At 36.4% G+C, this 23,671-nt stretch overlaps 1 protein-coding gene across 2 annotated transcripts; it reads left to right on the top strand.

The window, feature by feature from the left end:
- The first annotated feature begins 128 nt into the window (after nucleotides 1-128).
- LOC121407029 (bolA-like protein 3) lies at nucleotides 129-23,671 on the top strand. Of its 2 annotated transcripts, none has more exons than XM_041597923.1 (5): nucleotides 129-358; nucleotides 7,221-7,481; nucleotides 8,072-8,198; nucleotides 10,445-10,533; nucleotides 21,673-23,671. In XM_041597923.1, exons 2-5 carry the CDS (start codon nucleotides 7,434-7,436, stop codon nucleotides 21,742-21,744), a joined length of 336 nt encoding a protein of 111 aa, XP_041453857.1. In that variant the 5' UTR covers nucleotides 129-358; nucleotides 7,221-7,433; the 3' UTR covers nucleotides 21,745-23,671. The 2 variants fall into 2 exon arrangements, with proteins under 2 accessions (XP_041453857.1, XP_041453858.1); XM_041597924.1 differs by having other exon boundaries at nucleotides 351-439.

Here is a 23,671-nt window from a genome sequence, read left to right as displayed (position 1 = left end):
AATATGCATGTATTAATTTATTAATTTATGTATTTTTAAATCATTTTTATATTTTCTTAATTAAAGAAACGGTTTCTTTTACTCTGGCAGATTGTCTTAGCTTTGGACCTACGTATGATGTGTTTCGCGTGCATGCAGCCAATTATACGCAAAGGGCCGACACCGGTGATCGGACTCGAGTGGCCGTGGCGCGAAGGCAGCTAGCTGGGAGATGAGCTGTATACCTACATAGAGATGCAGCTAGATCATGCTGACTCTGGACATGGATGATTCTTGAACAGCTGATTTTTACTCTTACTAAATCTGCGACTGCAAATATAAAAACTTTGAACTGTTTAGTGTTGGATCTGAAATAGAAGTTAGAACCCTTTCTAACAGTGGAGCATGAGCAGACTTTTTTTGGGCCTTGGCTTTGACTTTAAATTTTAAATTAAAGAAAGTGAGTCAATCAATCATGATCATCCTACTACATGTAGTTGACTAGACCAAAATCTTTGGTCTCTGTCAAAATAAAGCAGAGCTACCAAGTCTCACGCATTATGCGTGAGACTCAAACATTTTGGACTCTTGTCATCCCCTCAAATCTCTGTCTCACGCAACTATCACAGCCTATCCCCATAATATATTGTACACAATGTCTGTGATCTCACTCAGATTCACAGAAAATCTCACGCATAGCTGGCCTTTGAACTTGGCATCTCCGATAAAGGGATGTTCCGGGCAGGAAATATATCTAAATACATAGAGTAGAATTCACTGAGCAAAATGCCGAAAATTTCATCAAAATCAGATAACAAAATGATAAAGTTATTGAAAGTCTAATGTAGGATGGTTATTTTGTCATGCTATTTTGTTTATTTCCTTTATTCTTCAGCTGTTGTACATTTCTGTTCTGTCTAGACTTAGTTCATTTGCATTTCTTTTCAGCACTGCCCTTGCAGTCTGAACTTAGGTTATTTGAGTTTAATGATATTCAGTAGCCATTCATTCATTCTTCTCTGAATGCCTTTCCCTCTCTTTTGTCATCTTCATTCCTTCTCTATTCTCTCTTCAGGTGTTCCACTCATTCCATCCCTCACCTGACTCCTTAGTTCTACTCCATTATTACATAATCACCAGACGTCTTTGTCATCTCATCTCATTCCTTATTGGTTTATCTTATGAATTGGGTTCTTACATTTTAGTTCGATCCTTCCATTTTCTTTACTTTGATTGGTTGTTATTTCTGATTTAAATATTTATGTAAATTATAGAATGATTTGATTTTAGCTGAGGCAAAGCAGCCCAGATATTAAACAGTGCACTACCAGACTTCTTCGGTTACAGTTCTATTTATTTGCGTCTTAGTTTCACTATTTCCTCTTCAGTTTGATAATTGAGTTTGCTGACTTAGAACTTTATTTTCTAACTCCAAATTTATAATTTCTCAACCTTACAACTGGTGGCAGCGTCGGTTCGACATCTTCACGCCATTTTTCAACTTTCCTCGGTTCCACAATTCAGTTTTGTCTGCATGCTCATCCTTTATCATCTGCTTTGGGAATCAACTTTTACGCACCTCGTCTGTCTTTTTGGTCTACCCGGTGCTATCCAACAGCCAGTCGTCTTTCTGCTCAACTTACCTGGTGAGTGACGACTCCTGTTTAGTCCTGAGTATATAAACCTACAGTACCTGGTCGAAGTGAAACCGCAATCATCTCTGAACTATATCCCGAAATAGTATTTGTCTGCTACTGCCTCTTTATTCAGCCTGAAGACTCTCGTCACATCTTTAAGAGACTCTTTACTCCTTTCCGCCTGAACATTTATTTTGCCACCATAAACAACTTGCAGTGATTTCACCAACATGTCACGCAACTCTTCAATGGACACAAATGCATTGCTATCGCGTATAGATAGTTTGGAACGAGCCCTTCAACAACTTCAAGGCAACGTTACCCAACTTCAGACATTGTTGTCCACATCTGCCAGATCACATCCAACTAATGTTGCCGCAACGATGTGCAACAAGACGACACAGACGGAGCCTTCTCAACTGTCTGCGCCAATGGACCTTGATAGTCTCAACCACCAAGTAAGTGAATGTCAGAATGAGGACAGAAATATTTCAATGCTAAAATACTTCCTAGAACATGACATTAAACCTAAAACCAAGGAGATTGCTGATTTTGAGCCCCAAATGCGTCGACTTCTCTGGCAATACCAACGTTTCTTCCTGAAGGACGGCAAACTCTTCCGCAAAAGAATGGCTTCTGATCGCACGACTGAACAGCACCAACTCGTTGTTCCAGCAAACATGGTTCCTGATGTCCTGATCGCTTTCCATCCGCTTGATAATCACACAACGTTAGAATGCTCAATTTCCACCATCTCTGAGCACTTTTTCTGGCCTAGCATGAAGCAAGACGCCACTCAATTTGCCACAACATGCAGCGCTTGTCAACTCGCACAAAGCCACGAATCATCAGCCAAACTGGACCAGATGCCAGCATCAGCCATCCGCACCGCAGTTTGCGCCATAACCGAACTAACGAAAGATTTCATCAGACGCACAGATCCACCTAGAAGTTTGAGACGGAAACGACATCGAAAGAATCGGCACAACAACTTTCGCAAACCACCAGCAGATCTCCAGCCACCATGTTCACCTCCGAGAGTTCACCATCCGCCATCACCAGAGAACCCCTGGAAAGATTTCTCTCGCATGCGCTCTTATTTCGCTCATCAAGATCACAGTACATCCTCATCGCCAAGAGACTACCGTTCGCGATCACCTCATACAAGGGACCATCACCACTATCATTCGCCACCAAGATACCGAGATTACTCACCTTCAAGAGAACTGTATCCTGAGAACCATGCCATCAACTCACCTGATAGATGGAAAGACTGCTACACCAACTCACCTGATAGAACTAGAGACTCATCTTCCATGCAGGTATACCTATCGTCATTCCTTTCATGAACATTCCCCAGTTTGAACAATTACTCTTGAAATGAGAAACTCTTTGAACTCGGTGCTCTTATGCCATTTGCAAACTCTTTAAAAGTCTTAATGATCTTTGGTATGATTTTCTGATTCTATATATCTGTGCAATTTTACAAGAAAATATATTGCTAAAGAACCTTTTTTTAGAAGATATGTATTATACCTGTATGTATTATACCATGAAAGCAAATATATCTTGAGATACTATGTATTTTTTATTGTGCTCAAAATGATTCCATAAACTTTTTACAAGGGCATCATTAAAAAAAAATCAAACTTCTAACTGAAAATTTCAATTTTCTCATACAGTAAAGTCATGCACGAAGTTTTGAATTTGTCTCCCCCCCAAAAAAAAATTGTTTTATTGTCAAAATTACTATGATCTCTTTAATCAAGTTTATTGAAGCATTCAATTTTGAAAAGTTTGGAAAACATTTTTGTGCTTACATCTCAAAGTTACAAAATTCTCAATTGTCTTTTAAAAGTAAAATTGGTAAAGTAAACATAATTACATATTTGCCACACCCACTCTGTTATCTATATGAATTTTTATTCTGCAGTAATTTTAGTTTATTTGATCAACTTCAATGTCAAATTTCAGTAGTATTTTATCTTGTACTTTTTGATATTCATTGTTCATTTGAGCTGTCACAATTATTTCATTTGTCTTGTAGTGCTCTCATATATTTTTCCCATTTTTTTTTCTTGAGTCCAGGAGACATGATTTTTTTTTTCAAGTTGGCAAGACATGCATAATTTTATTTAACCAAAGAGGAAATTTTAGATTAAATTTGAAATATATATATTCATTGATTATAACAAATTTTATCTTTTCTGAAATAAAACAAAATGTTATTTTTTTCCTTAAAACAGTATTTCATTTCATTGCATGCAAGTAAAGATACATTGAAATTATTTGCATGTTCATTTATTTTTTTTACTGAAGCATGTAGTAATTTTTTTAATGAAGTTAAGCATATCATGCCAAAAATGAAAAGGTCAAAATTTTACTAGATTGTTTTTTTCTTCAAATTCTCTCATTCTCTCCTGGTTTTGTATTTATGTATTGTAAATATTGAATTTTATTATTATGTGATTTTTGTTTGAATTTAATGTAAATAATGTTAAATGTTAAAATTGTTAAAATCTGGTTTTGCAGAAACTGATATTCATTTTACTTTTTATTTTAAAAATTGAGGACAATTTTTTGTAAGGAGAAAGTTTATGTAGGATGGTTATTTTGTCATTATGCTATTTTGTTTATTTCCTTTATTCTTCAGCTGTTGTACATTTCTGTTCTGTCTAGACTTAGTTCATTTGCATTTCTTTTCAGCACTGCCCTTGCAGTCTGAACTTAGGTTATTTGAGTTTAATGATATTCAGTTGCCATTCATTCATTCTTTGAATGCCTTTCCCTCTCTTTTGTCATCTTCATTCCTTCTCTATTCTCTCTTCAGGTGTTTCACTCATTCCATCCCTCACCTGACTCCTTAGTTCTACTTCCATTATTACATAATCACCAGACATCTTTGTCATCTCATCTCATTCCTTATTGGTTTATCTTATGAATTGGGTTCTTACATTTTAGTTCGATCCTTCCATTTTCTTTAGTTTGATTGGTTGTTATTTCTAATTTAAATATTTATGTAAATTATAGAATGATTTGATTTTAGCTGAGGCCAAGCAGCCCAGATATTAAACAGTGCACTACCAGACTTCTTCGGTTACAGTTCTATTTATTTGCGTCTTAGTTTCACTATTTCCCCTTCAGTTTGATAATTGAGTTTGCTGACTTAGAACTTTATTTTCAACTCTAAACATATAATTTTCTCAACCTTACACTAGCATTATTTTTTGAAAACAGTCGTCATGAATATTTACTAGGTGGGCTGGTGATGTCACATTCCCACTTCCGTTTTCTTATGTTATTGCATAAAATCATATTTTTTCATTATTTCATACTTGTGTGAATAATATGTCTCCCTTATAATGAAATAAGTTGCAGCATTCTAATGCACTAAATCAGTTGTCAATCCAATTTTTCTAGTTCTTGGAGGAAAACATTTGAATAAACCTATTTTCATATAATACAATACAAAAGAAAAGTGGGGATGTGACATCAGCCCACCTAATGAATATTCTTGATGACTGTTTTTTACAAAATATTGCTAAACCATGATGAAAACCTCCATTTGAGAACACTATACCCCTGTTTCTCTCTTTATCAATTCTATTCTCCAGGTATGACAAACCATAACTGCCCCAAGCAAGCAATTTACGTATCAAAACACCTGTTTCTTGACCTCGGTCTGAAGATAACACAACAGCCCAGCATATACAGTCAGAGCAGGGGGCCACACACGATGGAATGCAATGTGTGTAGTTCTGGTTGCTTCTCTGCAAACCATGCCGTCATTTTTATTCCCTTTCCTTATTTCAAGGTCGATTTTCTTTGTTCAAAATTGAAAATGGACTAACATTGGATTTCTGAATACCACATGCCGTTGAAAACGTGATTAAATATCGAACACAATAATTTCATTCCGAAGGTCCTACTACAGGCAGAGAAGTCTTATGTAATAGCACAGCTGTTGTTTATCATTTTGTCCTTGGCTCAACGCTCATATACTGGCCTGTGGAGGTGAAATTGAGACAGCGGGGATTACCTGGCCAAGCAGGGTTGAGAAGCGCTTGAAAATTATCTTTTCGATTTCCACATGGAAAATGGGGTATAAAACCACAGTTTGCAATCTGAACTGCAGTGTTTCTCCAAACGGGGGTTTAACGTAATGTTTTAAAATTCAATAACTTCGTTATTTGTTATCCAATTTCAATTGATGAAATTTTTGGCATTTTGCTCAGTGAATTCTACTCTACTTATTTTATACTTCCAGCCCGGACCATTGGTTGTTCTGAAAAACTGTTAGCTCCGAATGAAATTTTTTTGAAAAGTTCTGACATCAGATTTTTTTTAAGGCTCCTATTTGATTACTCGGTAATGTGGGGTCATTCAGAGGCTAAGGCTTTCGTTGATGCGCGCGGCAGTGACGAATTGAAATGTGCAGCCAGCATTTTTAAGTTATAGTAAAGAGGAAAATATCAGATTTTCACTGTTTTACAATTTACATTTTGAAAAAAGTACAGTTCATTATATTACGTTGTATAGTCTTTCCAGTGTGAAAATTAGACACAAGGGCAAGGCCAAATATTTTATTTTAATGTAGGGCCGATATTAAGTTAACTGTGCATGATTTGCCATGCATCTTTAACTCTCCTCACGAAAAGGTGGTTTTGTTGTCTCACCTGCGAAGCAGAGTGAGACTATAGGTGCCGCTTTTCCAACGGCGGCGGCATCAACATCAAATCTTAACCTGAGGTTAAGTTTTTGAAATGTCATCATAACTTAGAAAATATATGGACCTAGTTCATTAATTTGGACATGATAGTAATCAAGTATCACTGAACATCCTGTGCAAGTTTCAGGTCACATGGTCAAAGGTCATTTAGGGTCAATGAACTTTGGCCGAATTGGGGGTATTTGTTGAATTACCATCATAACTTTGAAAGTATGTTCGTCTAGTTCATAAAACTTGGACATAAGAGTAATCAAGTATCACTGAACATCCTGTGCGCATTTTAGGTCACATGACCAAGGTCAAAGGTCAATGAACTTTGGCCATAATGGGGGTATCTGTTGAATTACCATCATAACTTTACAAGTTTATTGATGTGACTTTTGAAACTTAGACATAAGAGTAATCAAGTATCACTGAATATCCTGTGTAAGTTTCAGGTCACATGATCAAGGTCGAAGGTCATGTGAGGTCAATGAATTTTGGCCACATTGAGGGTATTTGTTGAATTACCATCCTATCTCTGTAAGTGTATTGGTCTAGTTCATAAAATGTGGAAATAAGAGTAACCAAGTATCACTGAACATCTTGTGCGAGTTATAGTAGTTTTCAAAGTCAGCACTGCTGCTATTTTGAATCGCGTGATGCAGGTGAGACGGCCAGAGGCATTCCACTTGTTACACTTTTTCAGTTTAACATACCACATCTCGGTTGAACGGAGAGATACTGTCATGAAATTGGTATCATTTTCAACTGCTATTTACATCATGTCTGAAAACTTGAGTGAATATGAAGATTTATTTTTTTACAAATGGCTTGAGAATTTGTTTTAACAATGATGAGATAACTCAAAGATGATTGTGTTATTTATTTTCCAGATCTATGCAAATTAAGGTGTCTGGATTAAGACCCTCATCATCTACAGAAATACCCTGTTGTAATAGATTTCCATCAAAAGTGACGTTTGGAGCCAGAAATCTTGGATTGGTGGTGTCCAACAATCAGTCGTAACAACAGAGGCTGAAGCGGAGATTTGGATCCAGATTTAGTGTGAAGTCCTTGGTTGAGTTTGAGAAATCCACATTTCAACAATGTTTCAAGCTATCATTCGCAGCACCTCGAGCATTACAAGGAGAATGGCAAGTATAATTAGATGCGCTATGTCTTGCACTTTATGCTATGGTACTGATAAAGCAAGGTTTGATTAAGAAAATAAACCCTGCATTAAGACTCCAGGGCCCCCGTCGTACAAAGAGTTACAATTGATCCAGTTAATCTCAACTGTATGGGAAATCCATCTGTACCATAATTTTTTTCTATGAGAAATTTGCACAATCCCCTTAGTAAACAAAGAGAATCACACTGTAATCTTCACAGAGCTGCCAAGTAGTACGGATTTTCGGTATTTAGTACTGAAAAATGAGAAGAATACTGATGGTTTCATGCAAAATACTGATTTCTCAAGTTTCATTTTTATGTGTTGTCCTATGCACATTTTGTGAATTATTCAGCAATTTTCTTATCAAGATCTTTCTTATTCATGCATAATAATGATTGGTGGTCATTCTTTTGACTTTTGTTCAAACTGATTTGTAATGTATATTTTTACCAGAATCTCATTTATGTACTGTAACTTTAATTATAAGGACTTTACCATGATATTGTTTGCTGCAACTACATATACATTTATTTAGCTTTTAATAACCAGTTAAAACTGATTTGAATCTAGCTGACAGCTCTTCAGCCAAGGGGTCTATCGGGAGTACAAGATGCTACCGAGGGAGAAGGAAGAATAAAAACAGTCCTGCAGGATAAATTTCCAACTGCAACAAGCATTGAGGTGGAAGATATATCAGGTAAGAAGATGGCAAAATCTAACTTGTCTTTATTCAGAAATTAAAAAGACACAGGGAATTAAAAAAATATTCTTCATCATCTTATGTGCTTTGACTGGATAAATTCAGCAGCACATTTGAAACATGTACACATGTATCTAATTCAATATATCGATAGGACTGATATTTGAAACACAGCGCACAATCTATTTTTTATAATTTGCGAGTGAGTGAGTTGAGCAAACCCCCCCCAAAAAAAAAAAAAACATGGTCAGAAAAATTTTGTTGCAGATTTTTTCATGGGTACTGCATTTGCAGTATACCAGAGGAGATGTTCATGAAGATAATAATAACAGCGCATATACAGTTGTATCACATGAATATCGTCTCTATGCACTTCCAAAGGAAGTGGATATTATTACCCCGGCTGTAGCTCAAGCAGCCTTCCAGCCCTCAATGCATTTCAAGAAATAAATTTTTGCCAGGTACCCATTCACCTCACCTGGGTTGAGTGCAGCACAATATGGATAAATTTCTTGCTGAAGGAATGTACGCCATGGCTGGGATTTGAAGCCATGACCCTTTGTTTCAAAGTCCGTAGACTAATCCACTGGGTCATAACGCTCCAGCAAAAAAGAGCCTCTTTTTTTTCCCATCTTGGGATCCGCACCTGGCACTCCCCCCCCCCTCTCTGATATTTCAACAGAATTGTAACAGCTTGACACCCTGATGCTAATATAATCATTCTGGCTAACAGGGGGAGCATTGGAGCGTTTCATCAACATTTATGTCCGACAAGTTGTCAGATCTGACAACTTTCCCCGATTCTGATTGGCTGAGAGGTACTGTTGCTATGGAAATTGTCGGATGAAACAGGACTTGTCGGATAAAATCCTTTCATGAAACGCTCCCCAGTAGGTGTTTCATAAAGCTGTTCATAAGTAAAGAACGACTTTAAGAACAACTGGTGAACCTTTTTTACGCTCTAAATAATTACCAATGAACATTCAATAGTCAATATCATTTACCACAAGAAAGGATCACCAGTATGATCAGCTTTATGGAAAGGCCTCCAGGGTACCAATTCATAAAGACTTGTTATAATAACAAATGCAAGTTACTTTCAGCCAATAAAATCAATTTGTGATTTCTGTAGATTTACTGGGGTAAACTGTTATTGCAATATAGAATGTGTCTTAGGCCTTGGACCTGTTTAAGCATGCTCACACCAATATTCCTCTCTTTTAAACAACTAGTCCCAATCATAATAACACTGGCCATCAACATTTTTGTCTCGCCCACCAGAGGTGAAGGCGAGACTTAATAGGGATCCAAATTTTGTCCGTCCACCGTCTGTCCGTCACAAACCTTATGACACTTAACTCCGCAACTGTATGTCACTTTTCAACCAAACTTGGATGGTAGATGGACTTGGGGGACCTGCATGTTATGCTGCAGTTGAAGGTCACATGGTAAGGTCAAAGGTCATTTTCAGGTCAACGTTAAAGTTTACATGCAAGACTCTTATGACACCTATAAACTTTGCAACCGTAAGTCACTTTTCAACCAAACTTGGATGGTAGATGGACTTGGGGAACCTGCATGTTATGCTGCAGTTGGAGGTCACATGGTAAGGTCAAAGGTCATTTTCAGGTCAACGTTAAAGTTTACATGCAAGACTCATATGACACCTAACTCTGCAACCGTAAGTCACTTTTCAACCAAACTTGGATGGTAGATGGACTTGGGGGACCTGCATGTTATGCTGCAGTTGAAGGTCACATGGTAAGGTCAAAGGTCATTTTCAGGTCAACGTTAAAGTTTACATGCAAGACTCTTTTATGACACCTATAAACTCCGCAACCGTAAGTCGCTTTTCAACCAAACTTGGATGGTAGATGGACTTGGGGGACCTGCATGTTATGCTGCAGTCAGAGGTCACATGGTAAGGTCAAAGGTCATTTTCAGGTCAACATTAAAGTTTATGTGCAAGACTCTTATGACAAGTGTTATTCCATCCCAGTCATTTCACATTGAAGTTTTGATACAATTATTTTGCTTGCCCTTGCAAATCATGATATTTCTGTTATTTTCATAAGTGGGTGAGACACAAAATTGCTTTTGTCTTGTCTTTTCTCTTATTCAAACTTTAATTCATTTTTGGCTTTTTCAAAGTCATGATGATACCACTAAGTATTGCCATGTACTTACCATGTGATAGTTTGTTAATATGTTGATACTCTGAACTGTCTTGAATGTCTCCTTAGGTGGCTGTGGAGCAATGTATCAAATCCATGTTGAATCGGATGTCTTCAAAGGCAAGAGAACTGTGCAACAACATATGATGGTGAATAAGGTAAGAACCACTTGGTTGATCTACAAACAGCTAATTGATTTGTTTAATACTCTATTGTAATCATACTGGGGCAGGGGCATACAGATGGGTGGGGAGCTTGGGAGGGTGCTTGCATCCCCCCCAGAAAAAAAATTAATAGTAATGATAGATAAAAAAAAAATCATGGGAGGGTGCTTGCATCCCCCCCTCCAGAAAAAAATGAATAGTAATGATAGATAAAAAAAATCATGACCAAGAAAAAAATAAGAGGAAAGGAAAGAGAGAAGGATGGAATATGTTATTAACAGTTCTCTTCTGACAAGTTATCAGGCAAATTTCATTGGTTTTGATCGACCGAGAAGCACTGTGACTATGGTAGCTGTCCTATTCAAGATGATCCAATAACCCTCTGTTTTCTCTCCGCTCCACAACCGCTCCGACAATGCTTGGGCAGTGTGTGTGACCAGGCCTTTAATTTCTTTTAACCAAGGTGTTTGATAATTTACCAAAGTCTTCCTCCTAAAATAATTTGGGCGTTATCTTTCTGAGGTTTTTAGGAAGTCCTAGAGGGAGCAATGATGCCCCAACCCTCCCCATCTTGCAACTTTACTGTCATTTGGTGTGCATGTTATACAAACTAAACTCTGAGTTTATAATTAAGAATAGTTAAAAATTAAACTTTTTGCCAACATCAGTATTTATTTTTTCAGTATTTTTTTAGTTTCCAGTTTTCCGAAATTTCCATGAAGCAATGCAAAAATAATTTTTGTCTCGCTTGCATAGCAGAGCGAGCCTATAGGCGCCGCTTTTCCGATGGCGGCGGTGTCAACATCAAAATCTTAACCAAATGTTAAGTTTTTGAAATGGATCACATCTTATAAAGTGTGGACCTAGTTCATGAAACTTGTACATAAGGAGAAGTATTACTGAACATCCTGCCCAAGTTTCAGGTCACATGACCAAGGTTAAAGGTCATTTATGATCAATGAACTTTGGCCATGTTTGGGGTATTTGTTGAATTACGGTATCATCGTAACTTTGAAATTTTATGGACACAGGAGTAATTAAATATCACTGAATATCCCATGCGAGTATCAGAACACATTACCAAGGTCTCTAAGGGTCAATGAACTTTGGCCATGTCAGGGTATTTATAGAATTACCATTGTAACTTTGAAGGTTTATGGATCAATTTCATAAAACTTGGACATATGAGTAATCAAATATCACTGAACATCCTGTGCAAGTTTCAAGTCATGTGACTAAGGTCAAAGGTCACCTAAGGTCAATGAACTTTGGTCCCGTTGGGGGGAATCGTTTAATTGCCATCAACTTTGAAAGTTTATGGATATAGTTCATGAAATGTGGACATGGGGATAATAAAAAATATTACTGATCATCTTGCACATGTCTTAGGCAACATGATCAAGGTCAAGTGTCATTTAGGGTCAATGAACATATATTATATACGAATTGTGTTTTTTGTGAATATGTATTTGATAGTTGTTTTCAAAGGTAGAAATGCTACTATTTTTTATATGTATCCCTTCAGATTGGTATATCAGGATAGTAAAACTTCAATGTGCATCATTTATATTCAAATTAACAAAACACTTTCAACCACAATTCAATTTCAATTCAATTCAATTTATTGTTTAACCATCAAATACAAAAACAATACAAACAAATTAACAACAATGAATCGAAATTACAATGATGGTATTGACCCCGGAGAAGCAAGGCTTATAAAAGGGGCCACCAGATAACATATATCAACAAATATAAAAACACAAACATAATAACACACTCATGCAGAAAAAAAAAGGTACATTGGTAATTTCAGAAGGTTAAGAGGTTAACATTGCCCTGCACAACTTTTTAAATCTAGTAATAGTGGAGCTGTTTTTAATGTCATTGGGAAGTTAGAAACAACAGAAGTTCGAACTTGAGGGAGACGAATGAGCTCACAATGACAATGAATACATGTAGTTCGCAATTGATGAGTCTTCATTCAAAAAATGACCTTTAATTGCGTTTAGAATGCAGTATACCACCATTTCAAATAAAGCCAATGCATTGATTTTGACTAGCTACATACCAGCCTAGTTTTCCTACATGTAGGAAGATAACTAAAATGCAATTTTAACCTTTCCATTTCTATTTATGTGGAAGGTTTTCTGTAGTATTGAATAGGAGAGTTATGTTCATACTTATTTATTAAAGTGGGCAGGTATGGGACTGCGGCAGAGACTATAGAATCCAATGCTTGTAGCAGGGGCGGATCCAGGATTTTCCAAAGGGGGGGGGGCACGTTTTCCCTAGGAAAATAAGAAAAAGTTTTCACTAGAAAAGTGATGGTCATTTCGTCCAGTGTAAAATTTGACAAGTGGGGGGGCACGGAATGTATCCCCCTCTGGATCCCCCACTGGCTAATAAGATGATAGTATCATCCACCTACTATGATATTGTTACAGCATAAATCCATATTGCTGGGTCCTTATATAGTAATTTATGCCGGTAATTATATCCCCATTGGCAATTGTGTTGATAAAAGTGTGTGGAGGAGCCGTAGTGTAGTGGTTCTGACTCTTGCCTTGTAAACAGAGGGTCGCGTGTTCGAATCCCACCACGGTCTGGTGTCCTTTGGCATAGCTGTAATCCACACTTTGTCACTCTTGACCCAGGTGCTAAATGGGTACCCGGTAGGATGTAAAAGTCATTGTAGCTTGTCCAGTACTGTGTGCGCCTCACCGGCTACTGACTGGAATACTCCCAAGGGAGTGGAGGATGTGCACACATGTGCAGGAATAACTGATTGAATCCAATGACCGGGGTAATAATATCTGTAAAGCACTTAGACACATCATTCCGATGTATTAAGCACTATATGAGTGCAGATTTATTATTATTATTCAAACAAATTTCATGTAAAAATGTAAAGATACAGATTTAAGTAGGGAGACGAACCAGTAAAAAGGGAAATCTTTGTGTTGTAGTTATGCGTGTGAGACAAGGACCTGGGATGTTCGTATATTAATACCATAGGCAGCACTCCCTGGAAATCGGGTAGGTAAGGTACATGTATGATGAATAGCAGAGATGTATTCTTAAATGGCCTTCATTTTGTAGCAAGCCTTCCCCCCTCCCCCTTTTTTTTGGCTTGTCAAAATTAAACCAGCACCCCTTGTTGAAAATCATTCCCAGGGCTCTGATGTGAGACAAGTTGCTTTGATGTAATGCTTTCCATGTGTTATGCTGCCCTCTGTGGTGCAAAACTGCAAACCTTTGTAGTTGAAATAAGACCTGATTGGCATTCATCAGAGTAAAGCCTGAAGCACAGGCATACTAATAAAGATTGATGAGAGAGCTCTCAGTGATGTATTATTTTACCATGAATTTCTAATAGTTCCATGATTGTGCATCCACTCTTGAGACAATGTAAAGGCCCTTTAAGGACACTTCCACACCTACCCGAGCTAGAGAAATATGGATACCTTGTCAGTTTTTCACAAGTTACGAATGACTTTAGACACAATTTGTGACTAACTTTACACACAAGTTACGAATGACTTTAGACACAATTTGTGACCCTTGTGCTACAATGATATCTATATTTATCTGCCATGTTCCAATGATGTGCATATAGCTGTGCACGACTTAGAGCTTTATGAGACACCTACCGTTATTTCTGGTGGGTTTTTCATAAAAACTGTTATTAAAGTTAAGAGCGACTTTCAGAATGACTGGTCAAGCATTCTTGTGTGCGAACTAATCAGCAATGAACATTTAATGGTAAATATCATTTTCCACAAGAAAGGATCACCAATCGTTATTAAAGCCACTCTTAACTTACGAATAGCTTAACGAAATGGCCGCCTGGTTGTGGTAGAATACCCATTATTTATTCATTGTTTATTATTAAATTTCACTGTCAGGTACAATTACAAGGAATAGTACATCACATATAAACAAAACATTTGGTAATTGGTGCTAACATACATGTAATAGCAAGATGCTAATCGAGGTTAGCCCCAAATAATAATACACACACAAAAAGCTGGTTTGGTTTAATCCTTGTGGAACACAAGCCTTCACTGTTAATTGTGAATCAAAATTGCTTCTTTATTATCAAATTTTTGCTTCTCCCTGACACTTACATCAAATATTTGCTTCTCCCTTACATCCCATTCATTACCTGTTATTTTTGTTATATTGTCAAAATTTTACAATTATCATTGTTATTTGATTATTTTACTTTATTGATTATTAAATCATTTGATTGGTTTGATCTTGATGGTACTTTATCTTGTTTGTTTTTTATAGAGATCTGTGAAAGAAATGAATTGGAATTTTGAGTATGACATGAATGTAGCTATAAAAATTGATTAATTTGATATTCACTCATTGTTCCTTTGTTTATGCCATGAAATACAAAGGAATAGTGAGTGTATGACACTGTGACTCATTTGTTATACAGGTTAGGATGTATATTTTACAGTTTTGTGCAATTAACCCTTTCAAGTGTCATAACTTTTTATATGACATCCATATTTTATGAAACTCCTCAGTAATGTTCCATCCCCCGTTTTTTGTCTCGCCTGAACAACATTCGGCAGAGACATAGTACTTAGCCACTTTTCCTGTTAGTCTGTTACAAAAATGTAAACATTGTTTGCTCAACTTGCACTCCTTTCTTTATTTCTGCATCAGTTGTGTTCAGACTTGGTACATATGAATGATCCTTGGTTAATACCACATGTGTGTGATGAGGTTGATGAGGTCAAAGGTCATTTACAGGTTCAAAAGGTCAAATGATATGAGGTCATATCAGTCCTACTAGTATTTGGAAGGTTTTCTTCAACTTGCTCTTGTTTCTTTATTTCTGCATCAAATGTGTTAAGACTTGACACATATGATCCTTGGTAACACCATATGTATGTCATGAGGATGGGGGCTAGAAGTCATCTAGGGGTCAAAAGATCCCGTTTTTATTCCAACTGCTCTCATTTCTCTATTTCTGCATCAATTATCTTTACACTTTGATTTCCATCCACCACTTCTGATGAAAACGATGTTTCTGACTGGCACTAACTTCATATTAAAAATACATGTATCTTAATTATTTATATCTTCAATTGTGTTTTGGGGGCATTTTTTACAAGAAAAAATAAATCTTCACTTTTAATATATTTACCAAATATTTTTGGCGAAAACGTAGAGAAATAATGGAAAACACTGGGCAGAAGCGCAATGGATAGGACTAAAATTTAATAGCTTTAGCTTTTCTCTTTTTTTTTTATTTGTTAAAGAAAAAAAATACATGTGCACACTTTAGTATGGATAATGCATGAAGCGTTTTCATTTATTTGATGCAAGATAAAAAGAGCAAGGTAGATAGAAATACCATAGTCAAGGGCTATGCCGGCAATCAAACTCCGGACTATTATTAGTACACAATAGCAATTCAATTCTTTAAGCTGTAATAATAAATAATAATAATAATAATAGGCATTTATATAGCGCCATCTATCTAGAAATATTCTATTCCGAGGCGCGTTGTTATTATTACCCCGGCTTTAGCTTGAGCTGCCTCTCAGCGCTCATGCATTCAAGGAATTCATCCTGCTGGGTATATCCAGTTCAATCACTTTTTTTGTTTGTTTTATGTATGGTATTTAAAATAGTTCTGTATTTAGAAGACAAAGAAAAATCAAACAAATTAAATTAATATTCATTTTCATATTCATATTTTCTTGTGTAAAATTTGTCCATACATGTATTTTTAACGTATAATATACTTTCCTTTTGTTACCTTGCCACATTTGTTACATTTCAGTTTAATTGTTCACTATTGATCATTTATTTTTAACATAAAATTTTAGAAAAGGTAGTTCGATTGTTATTTATAGACCTACATGTAAAACAAGGTTTTTTTGTAATCATTTTGACCTTGGTCGCTAATAACTGCACTGTTCGCGAAAATATCCTTGTCAGTGAAATTTGGACCACCACTAAAAATACCCTAACTATAACATAAATTGTTCTTAAATGATTGATTGGTGAAATACAGAAAGTCACCTTGACGTAACTTTGGATAAGTAGCAGAAAACAAACTTAAAATGAAAATATCAAATACTGAGAAAGTCCACTGATGCATTGCATCTCTTTTTGATCTGAAACTCTGATGAATACAAACTGTTACCAACCCCCTGGAAAGAAGGATAAAGAATAAGGTGGAGAAGAAAGAACCCCCCCCCCCCCCAAAGGAACCATTTTCTGTTTTTCTTTCACTAAAAAGAACAGACAATAGGTTAATTGCTATGGTTGACTGGTTATCTATTTGATACTCGGCTAGCTAGATCTAAAACGTTCTGAATGTAAATGGAAGGGGGTTTCCCTTTTTTAAGTTACTTTTACGTAAATTGGGTGCATTTTAAAAGACTGACCTGGAGGCGTTCTGCTACCAAAATTCCCACAATAGCCCTAGAAAACTAGAGAAGAGCCCTTGAATGTTGCATAGGGTCCAATATTAACTCGGGTGGGTGTTTCATAAAGCTGTTTGTAAGATATGAATGACTTTACGTACGACTAGAGATCTTTTGTTGTGCTATGTGATATCCCAATATAATTGATATATGACCTAAGAACATGTTCCAGTCATGCGTAAAGTGAGTCGTGTATAACTTTACAAACAGCTTTATGAAACACCCAACAGATAATATAATTAAGCATAATAGGGATGGTGAACTAAAAAATAAGCTTCCCCCCCTTCCAAAAAAGTAAATGAATGGAATAATAATGATAATTTTCTTTTCTGATGAAACAATGTTTTGAAAGATGATTTCTGCAGAACCAAGTCAATTAAATGCCACAGTGATTTATGTTGATACTTTAGACACTATTCTCATACGCTTTCTAAAACTTGTTTACTGGAAACCAGTTCTGGAAACCAGTTTGGAAGATTGCTTTGCCAGCGTTCCCATTTGATCGCACGAAAGTGGTTTTCAAAATCACTTCACATCACGTCAAGCGATCTTGTTGCTATGGACTCGCTCTCAGTTGGGTGACACGTTTCTCGCAAAATTTGAAACCACAGCGTAGGCATTCTACACCTGTCAATGTCATGTGGAGTAGCGCGCTCAAAATATGCAAAGATCACTTCCTGAAGAATGGTTGTGTTCTCATATACGCTAAAACCAGTTTAACGAGGCAAAGCGATCTTGAAAACTACATCGCTAGGTGGTTTTCTGAACTGGTTTGGAAGATCGCTTCTACACATTAAACTAGTTTCCACTACACTAGTTTTAAGAAGGTAGTGAAAACGGTGTCTTAGCAAGGAGATATCTCTAACTTGGTCTAGCATCCTGCTAAGATTATCATGATTCCTGCTGAGCAGTAAGTCCACCGCAGCTAAAGTGGCTTTGAGTAAGGAGAAGAATCAGATATAGTAACTAAAATGCTTAAAATTTCATCAAATTGAATATGAGATAAGAACAGATGATAAAGTTTCGCTTTTCACAAAATCGTTATATGCACTACGCAGTGATAACATCAGTCCCTCCCCTCAGTTGCATATTGACCAGGATGTGCATATAACTCGTGTGAAATTAAGCACAAATTTTCAGTTTCTTATTAAAAGTTAAACTTAGCAATTTGATTGAACACTCTCAATAATAATAATGCATTTATAGAGCACTTAATATCAAGATCTCTATAGAGGTTTCTTTTTCTCACAGCTTCAGGCTCTATCTTTAGGGTGTTGAACCGACCTATTTTTTATTCCACATTTAGAAGCATCCATGTACAATGGAGCAGGGGTATAATGAGCCAAAAATTTTGAGGGAGCCAGATACGGTGTATCTATTGGGCGAAATTTTATAAAGATGTATGAGCAAGAAAAATGTTGACATTTTTATTACAAAACTATTAGAGTGTGATAGATTTTGACATAATATCCAGAAAAATAACATCCCACCCCTCTCTCTTTCCTGTTCTCTTCTCTCTTTTTTCTTGGTCGTAAAAATTTGGGGGATCCATCCCCCCCCAAGCCTCTCCATCATTCCAGGCACTGGTGCATTGGAGAAAGTTTGCTGTGCATACCATTATGCAGCCTATAGTCTTGTACAGAAGGTCCCTCAAATTGTTTTAATACCCACTTGTTGATATTTCAGTCAGGGTCTGTGGCTGAAGACTACTCTAGTTAGGTTGCTTAAATTTTCCTCCTTGCTTTTATGCCTCTGCACATTTTGTGTTCCAGTACATATTGTACATCTTTTTTAAAGCTTAGAAAATAAATAAATTGAATTGAATTGAACTGAGCTGGATGAATTTAAAGTACTGTCTTTCAAATTATTTTACAGCTCATTTGATTTGATTGATTGTGTGGTTTGATTGGTTTCTATCTTTTGTTAGAACTTTCATATCTGTTTCCAATTTGTAGAAATCATTCCACAACATTTATTATTTTATACAGGTTTCCAATGTACATTGAAAAAAAAGGTTCTTTACTTCTGATTTTTGTTCTGTCTTAAAGGGCTTCTCCAGGCTAACAATAATATGATTTGAACAGATATAGATATTCAAACAAATAAAACAAAGTTTTTTATTATTTTGGTGAAATAGTTCTATGCTCAATTAAGCTGATGGTATCATATCCCCATTTGCATCTTTTGTAGATTTATTGTATTGATTTATATTTATTCAAATTTAGTCCCCCAAGAATGTAAAAAATGGATTGACTCATGAAAAGGTAATCACGACTGTAACTTATTTTGTTACAAGGGAGATATATCAGACACACATGTATGAAAATTTTGAATATTTATGATTTCATGTAATAACATAAGAAAAGGGAAAGTGGGGATATGACAACATCAGCCCACCTACGACTCTGTGCATGACAGGATGGGAAATAATGTTTATATTTTAGGGCCTATCTTTCTTTTCCATATTTGGCCGATTGCACAATTTTGGGGGCTATTTCTTTCAGATGAAGACTACATTTTAGGAGTAAAAAGTAATTGTGCAGTAAAAGCAATGATTATTCTTCTGTCACAGTGACAATTTTGATTTTCTACATAATCTTCAGTTGACTTGAGTATTGTTTGGAACAGCTCTCTCAAAGCATGCATTTTGAGTGAATATAAGGGGTTAGTTGGGCTGCCATGAGGGTAAAACTGCCTGTCGTCCTCGTGTATCTGGTGCATGATCTTGCTCGAGATTGAAATTCAATAACTTATTTTTTATCAGATGTTGATGAGATCTTCAGCATTTTGCTCTGTGAAGTTTTCCCTATTTAGATATAAATTATTTTCAGCCCAGGGTATCCCTTTAAAACATGAGATTCCCTATGATGATGTAGCAATTGTTTTTTTGTCACCCATGTATGCATGTATTCAATGCAACCTAATTGTAACAGGAGACCTCCGTGGCTTGCGTGATGGTTTTGAGCGAACATGGTTAAGTGGAAAGTAAATTCAGATCAGAGTCAGGGATTTTCCCTTTTCAGTGGAGAACCTCAGATTTCTATTATGTGTGATAAGGATATGGTTCACTTTCCCACAGGGGTGAAAGTCGTGTATGATGCTCTCACCCCCCCCCCCCCCCTCTCTCTCTTTCGTTCCTCTCTCTCTCTCCCTCTCTCAATATGCTTCTGAAATTGATTGCTTGCTTTCAAAGCGGCAGTCTCATACCAGATCATGCACAAAACATTTTGGCTTTGTCTGTATGAAGATTGAAAAGAGTACAGAGTTCACATCCATGACCTACATACATGTGTACTGTACAAAGTGCATGTCCATGCATGCCTCTCCCCCCCCCCCCCCCCCTCAGAATAAATACGGGTCTCCTAAGGGATGTGATGATTATAAATATATTATCAAAGTAATGATTATTAAATGTATGTTGGGGAAGGTAATTGGAATGTCAGAACTCAGAACTATGAAGGACTAGTATCTTATCCAAAGCAAATGGTGAAATTGGCAAATAATGTACCACTCGACACATTACAATACAAGTTTTAATGTTTTTATTGCTTGCCCGCTGAGTGTTTTTTCTAAGTCTAAATGTAGCTTTAAGAAAGGGCTTTTTACCAGCCTGAATATTTTGACAGCATATTGTGCAAGCAGGTTTCTACTTTCTAGTATAGAAAAATTTGAATATTTTTTAAATTGTTTTCCAGGTAACCCATTTGATTTAATCTCACTTGTAATAAATCAAATTTATGGAAAGTATTTCCTGCTTGAATTGATGAAACCTACAACTCTGGACAATGTATACCTGGTACTTTATTTTTTGCCATTTTTTATTTGATGCTTCTTTGGCACAGCTTTCCATCAGAGGGAGGGGGAAAGGGGGTGATCACCCCCCCCCCCTTACCAGAAAATATTTGAAAGAAAATGTATTAATTTGCTCCTCCAGTAATTTTGACAGCTTTAATGCAATTCGATGCAAAACTTTTCTTAAGCATTGGAAAGCACTATTCATGTAGTTAAACCATTGAACTTGGCATGAAAATGAAAGACTGTAAGTTTTACAATGATATTTGATTTGTCATTCATATTTGTCATTTAAATTATGATATAACATTGATAAATGCTCTGGATTCTATACATGTGAGTATTTCGCGAAAGTGGTTTATATGATACACCATGCGGACTCAGCGTTTCGGGCAGGTTGACTGTCTGTCATCAAAAGTGATGACAGACAGAGACAGTCAACCTGCTCTCCTGCTCCTGCTACTACTCCATTCGCCGACTCACCTACTCAAGCCTTCTCAGCTTTCCACTCCTAAGGACTACACTCATTTTGAAAAGAATACGCTACTTTCAAATCTCCACTTTCTCGCCTTTCTATTTCATCTCCATTTCTATCCACTTTTTTTCATCTCACTCCTTCCACAACTTTACACATTGTGTTCCATAAACCTCTTCTGCGATTGTTTAACCTTCAAACATCTACATGTATATGTGAATTTGTTTATCTTTCTATGGATTTGTCTATCTCACTCTCTGTTTGTTTGATTATCTACTCTATCTAAAATATAATTTATCTATCTTAATATGTTCAAGATTATGGATAAATAATATTCATGTAGGCATATGTGTTGATCTACACCTTGTCATACAATTGATCTCTGTTTGTGTACAATCATTTTTACAGGCCTTAGCCGAGGAAGTAAAAGAGATGCATGGTCTGAGGATATCAACAACTGTCCCAGAGGAGACTAGCTGATCACAGGATCAGTCCAACCTGCCAATGGATAGCAGAGATCTCACAAGACAAGATGAAGGAGGACTACTAATATTGATTGGGACAAAGGAGTGTAACAGTGCTTTGATTGTCAATGACTAGTGCATCCGTGATGCTATCAAGTGTTTTGGTCATTCTAGTGTGATTGGTCTACCCTTTTGACATTCAGAGATCTCTAATCGCAAGACAAGATGAGGGTATATTATGAACAATGATTTGGACAAAGGAACATGACAGTGCCTTGATTATCAATGAATGGTGCTTCCATGATGCTATCAAGTATTGGACCATTCTCAGTTACATGTGTGACGGAAATTATGACAAATCTTGACTTAATTAGTTGTAAATTCAAAACTTTCAGGGATTTAGCAATTCAGTGGTTATATAGCTATAGTCGGCTATCATTTGGAAGTATTTTTTGCTGTCTCCAATATGCAGGTTCAAGGTGAGAGTTTAAAAAAAAAGAGGGTCATGCTTGTGACTTCACTCAGAAGCATACATGTATTTTTGAAAGTTTAATTTCCTATCAATTTCAAAATGGAAAGAAACTTTCAATATCATAATTAGATATAAATCGCTGCGGCTAATATTCTTAGATTTTTAACTAATTAGAGTCAAGATTTGTCATGATATTGGTCAAACACGTGACCAAGAATGGCCCTATTATGGTCATACCAGTGTGATTAGCCAAACCTTGTGATGTTGAGAGATCTCTAATCACAAGACAAGATGAAGCAAGACTACTAACATTGATTGGGACAAATGAGTGTAACAGTGCTTTGTCAATGAATGGTGCATCCTTGATGCTATCAAGTGTTATGGTCATTCTAGTGTGATTAGTCAAACCTGACATTCAGAGGTCTGTAATCACAAGATGAGTGGGGGTATATAATGAACATTGATTGGAAAAAGCTGCTTTATTGACGCTTTTTGATCAATTTAGTCTGACAGAAACATTGAAATGGTATCCTCTATACTTATGGAACTAATATTTATCATGCACAGTTTGTGATATGTCAGCTGTGACTGGCCATTGTTTGCTGTTCCATTCATTGATAAGGATAAAAGGTTTTAATTCCATTGTCAAGAATAGACCAGTCCAATACATACATGCTAAATTACGAGGCAAACATACGTCATTGGTACCAGAATTATCAATTTTATCTACAGTTAATGCGCTCATGACTATGCCTAGTTAAATGGTACTGATCCACATTAAAGTACATGTATACTTTTAATAGCAGCAATGTGATGAGGCGTGAAGGCTAAGTAAGTAGAGCAGGGATTTGAATTCCGGTGACCCTAGCCCAATTCCCGCTTGGTGCACTTGTGCCCTTTGGTAAGGCATTTGAATCCTCGTTACCAGGTCCCTCGGAGAGGACCTTTATCCTTTGGTCTTCTGGTTGCTTGCTTAGAAGCATTCATGCTTTCATAGCAGTTGGGTAAAAAAAATTACCACATCCACCACTGTTTGGATCCAGATTCTAAAATGCTCGAAGTTCTTTTGACCGTTTTTATATTAAACTAAGCAGTACAACAGGAAAAAAATTATTATCATACAAATCTGTTTGTTGGGTGTTTTGTTATTTTGGGGGTCATTATTAGTGACATTCTGTATTTAATCCATTGGTGAATCTTTTTGGCAAGATAGATATAATCATTGTAAGGTATGGAATTGATTTTGTGATATTGAAAGGGAGAGCAAACTGCTTAACAGTGTGTGTACTTTCTCATTGACCACATGTAATTACCTTTTGAGATAATGTTGATAGCTGAGAGAGTAAATTAAACTTTAAATTTTATGTGTTACAGAGAAAATAAAATACTTTGAGAGGAAGCATACATGATTGCAACGTGGTAACATGATTATTGCAGAATGATGTAGTAGTGAATTACTGTGTTATAATTC

The sequence above is a fragment of the Lytechinus variegatus genome, chromosome 2 (genome assembly GCF_018143015.1).
Source record: "Lytechinus variegatus isolate NC3 chromosome 2, Lvar_3.0, whole genome shotgun sequence".
In the NCBI taxonomy this organism is placed as follows: Eukaryota; Metazoa; Echinodermata; class Echinoidea; order Temnopleuroida; family Toxopneustidae; genus Lytechinus; species Lytechinus variegatus.
The sequence above is the reverse complement of the archived record's forward strand: the minus strand, read 5'-3'. Positions and strand labels throughout refer to the sequence as shown.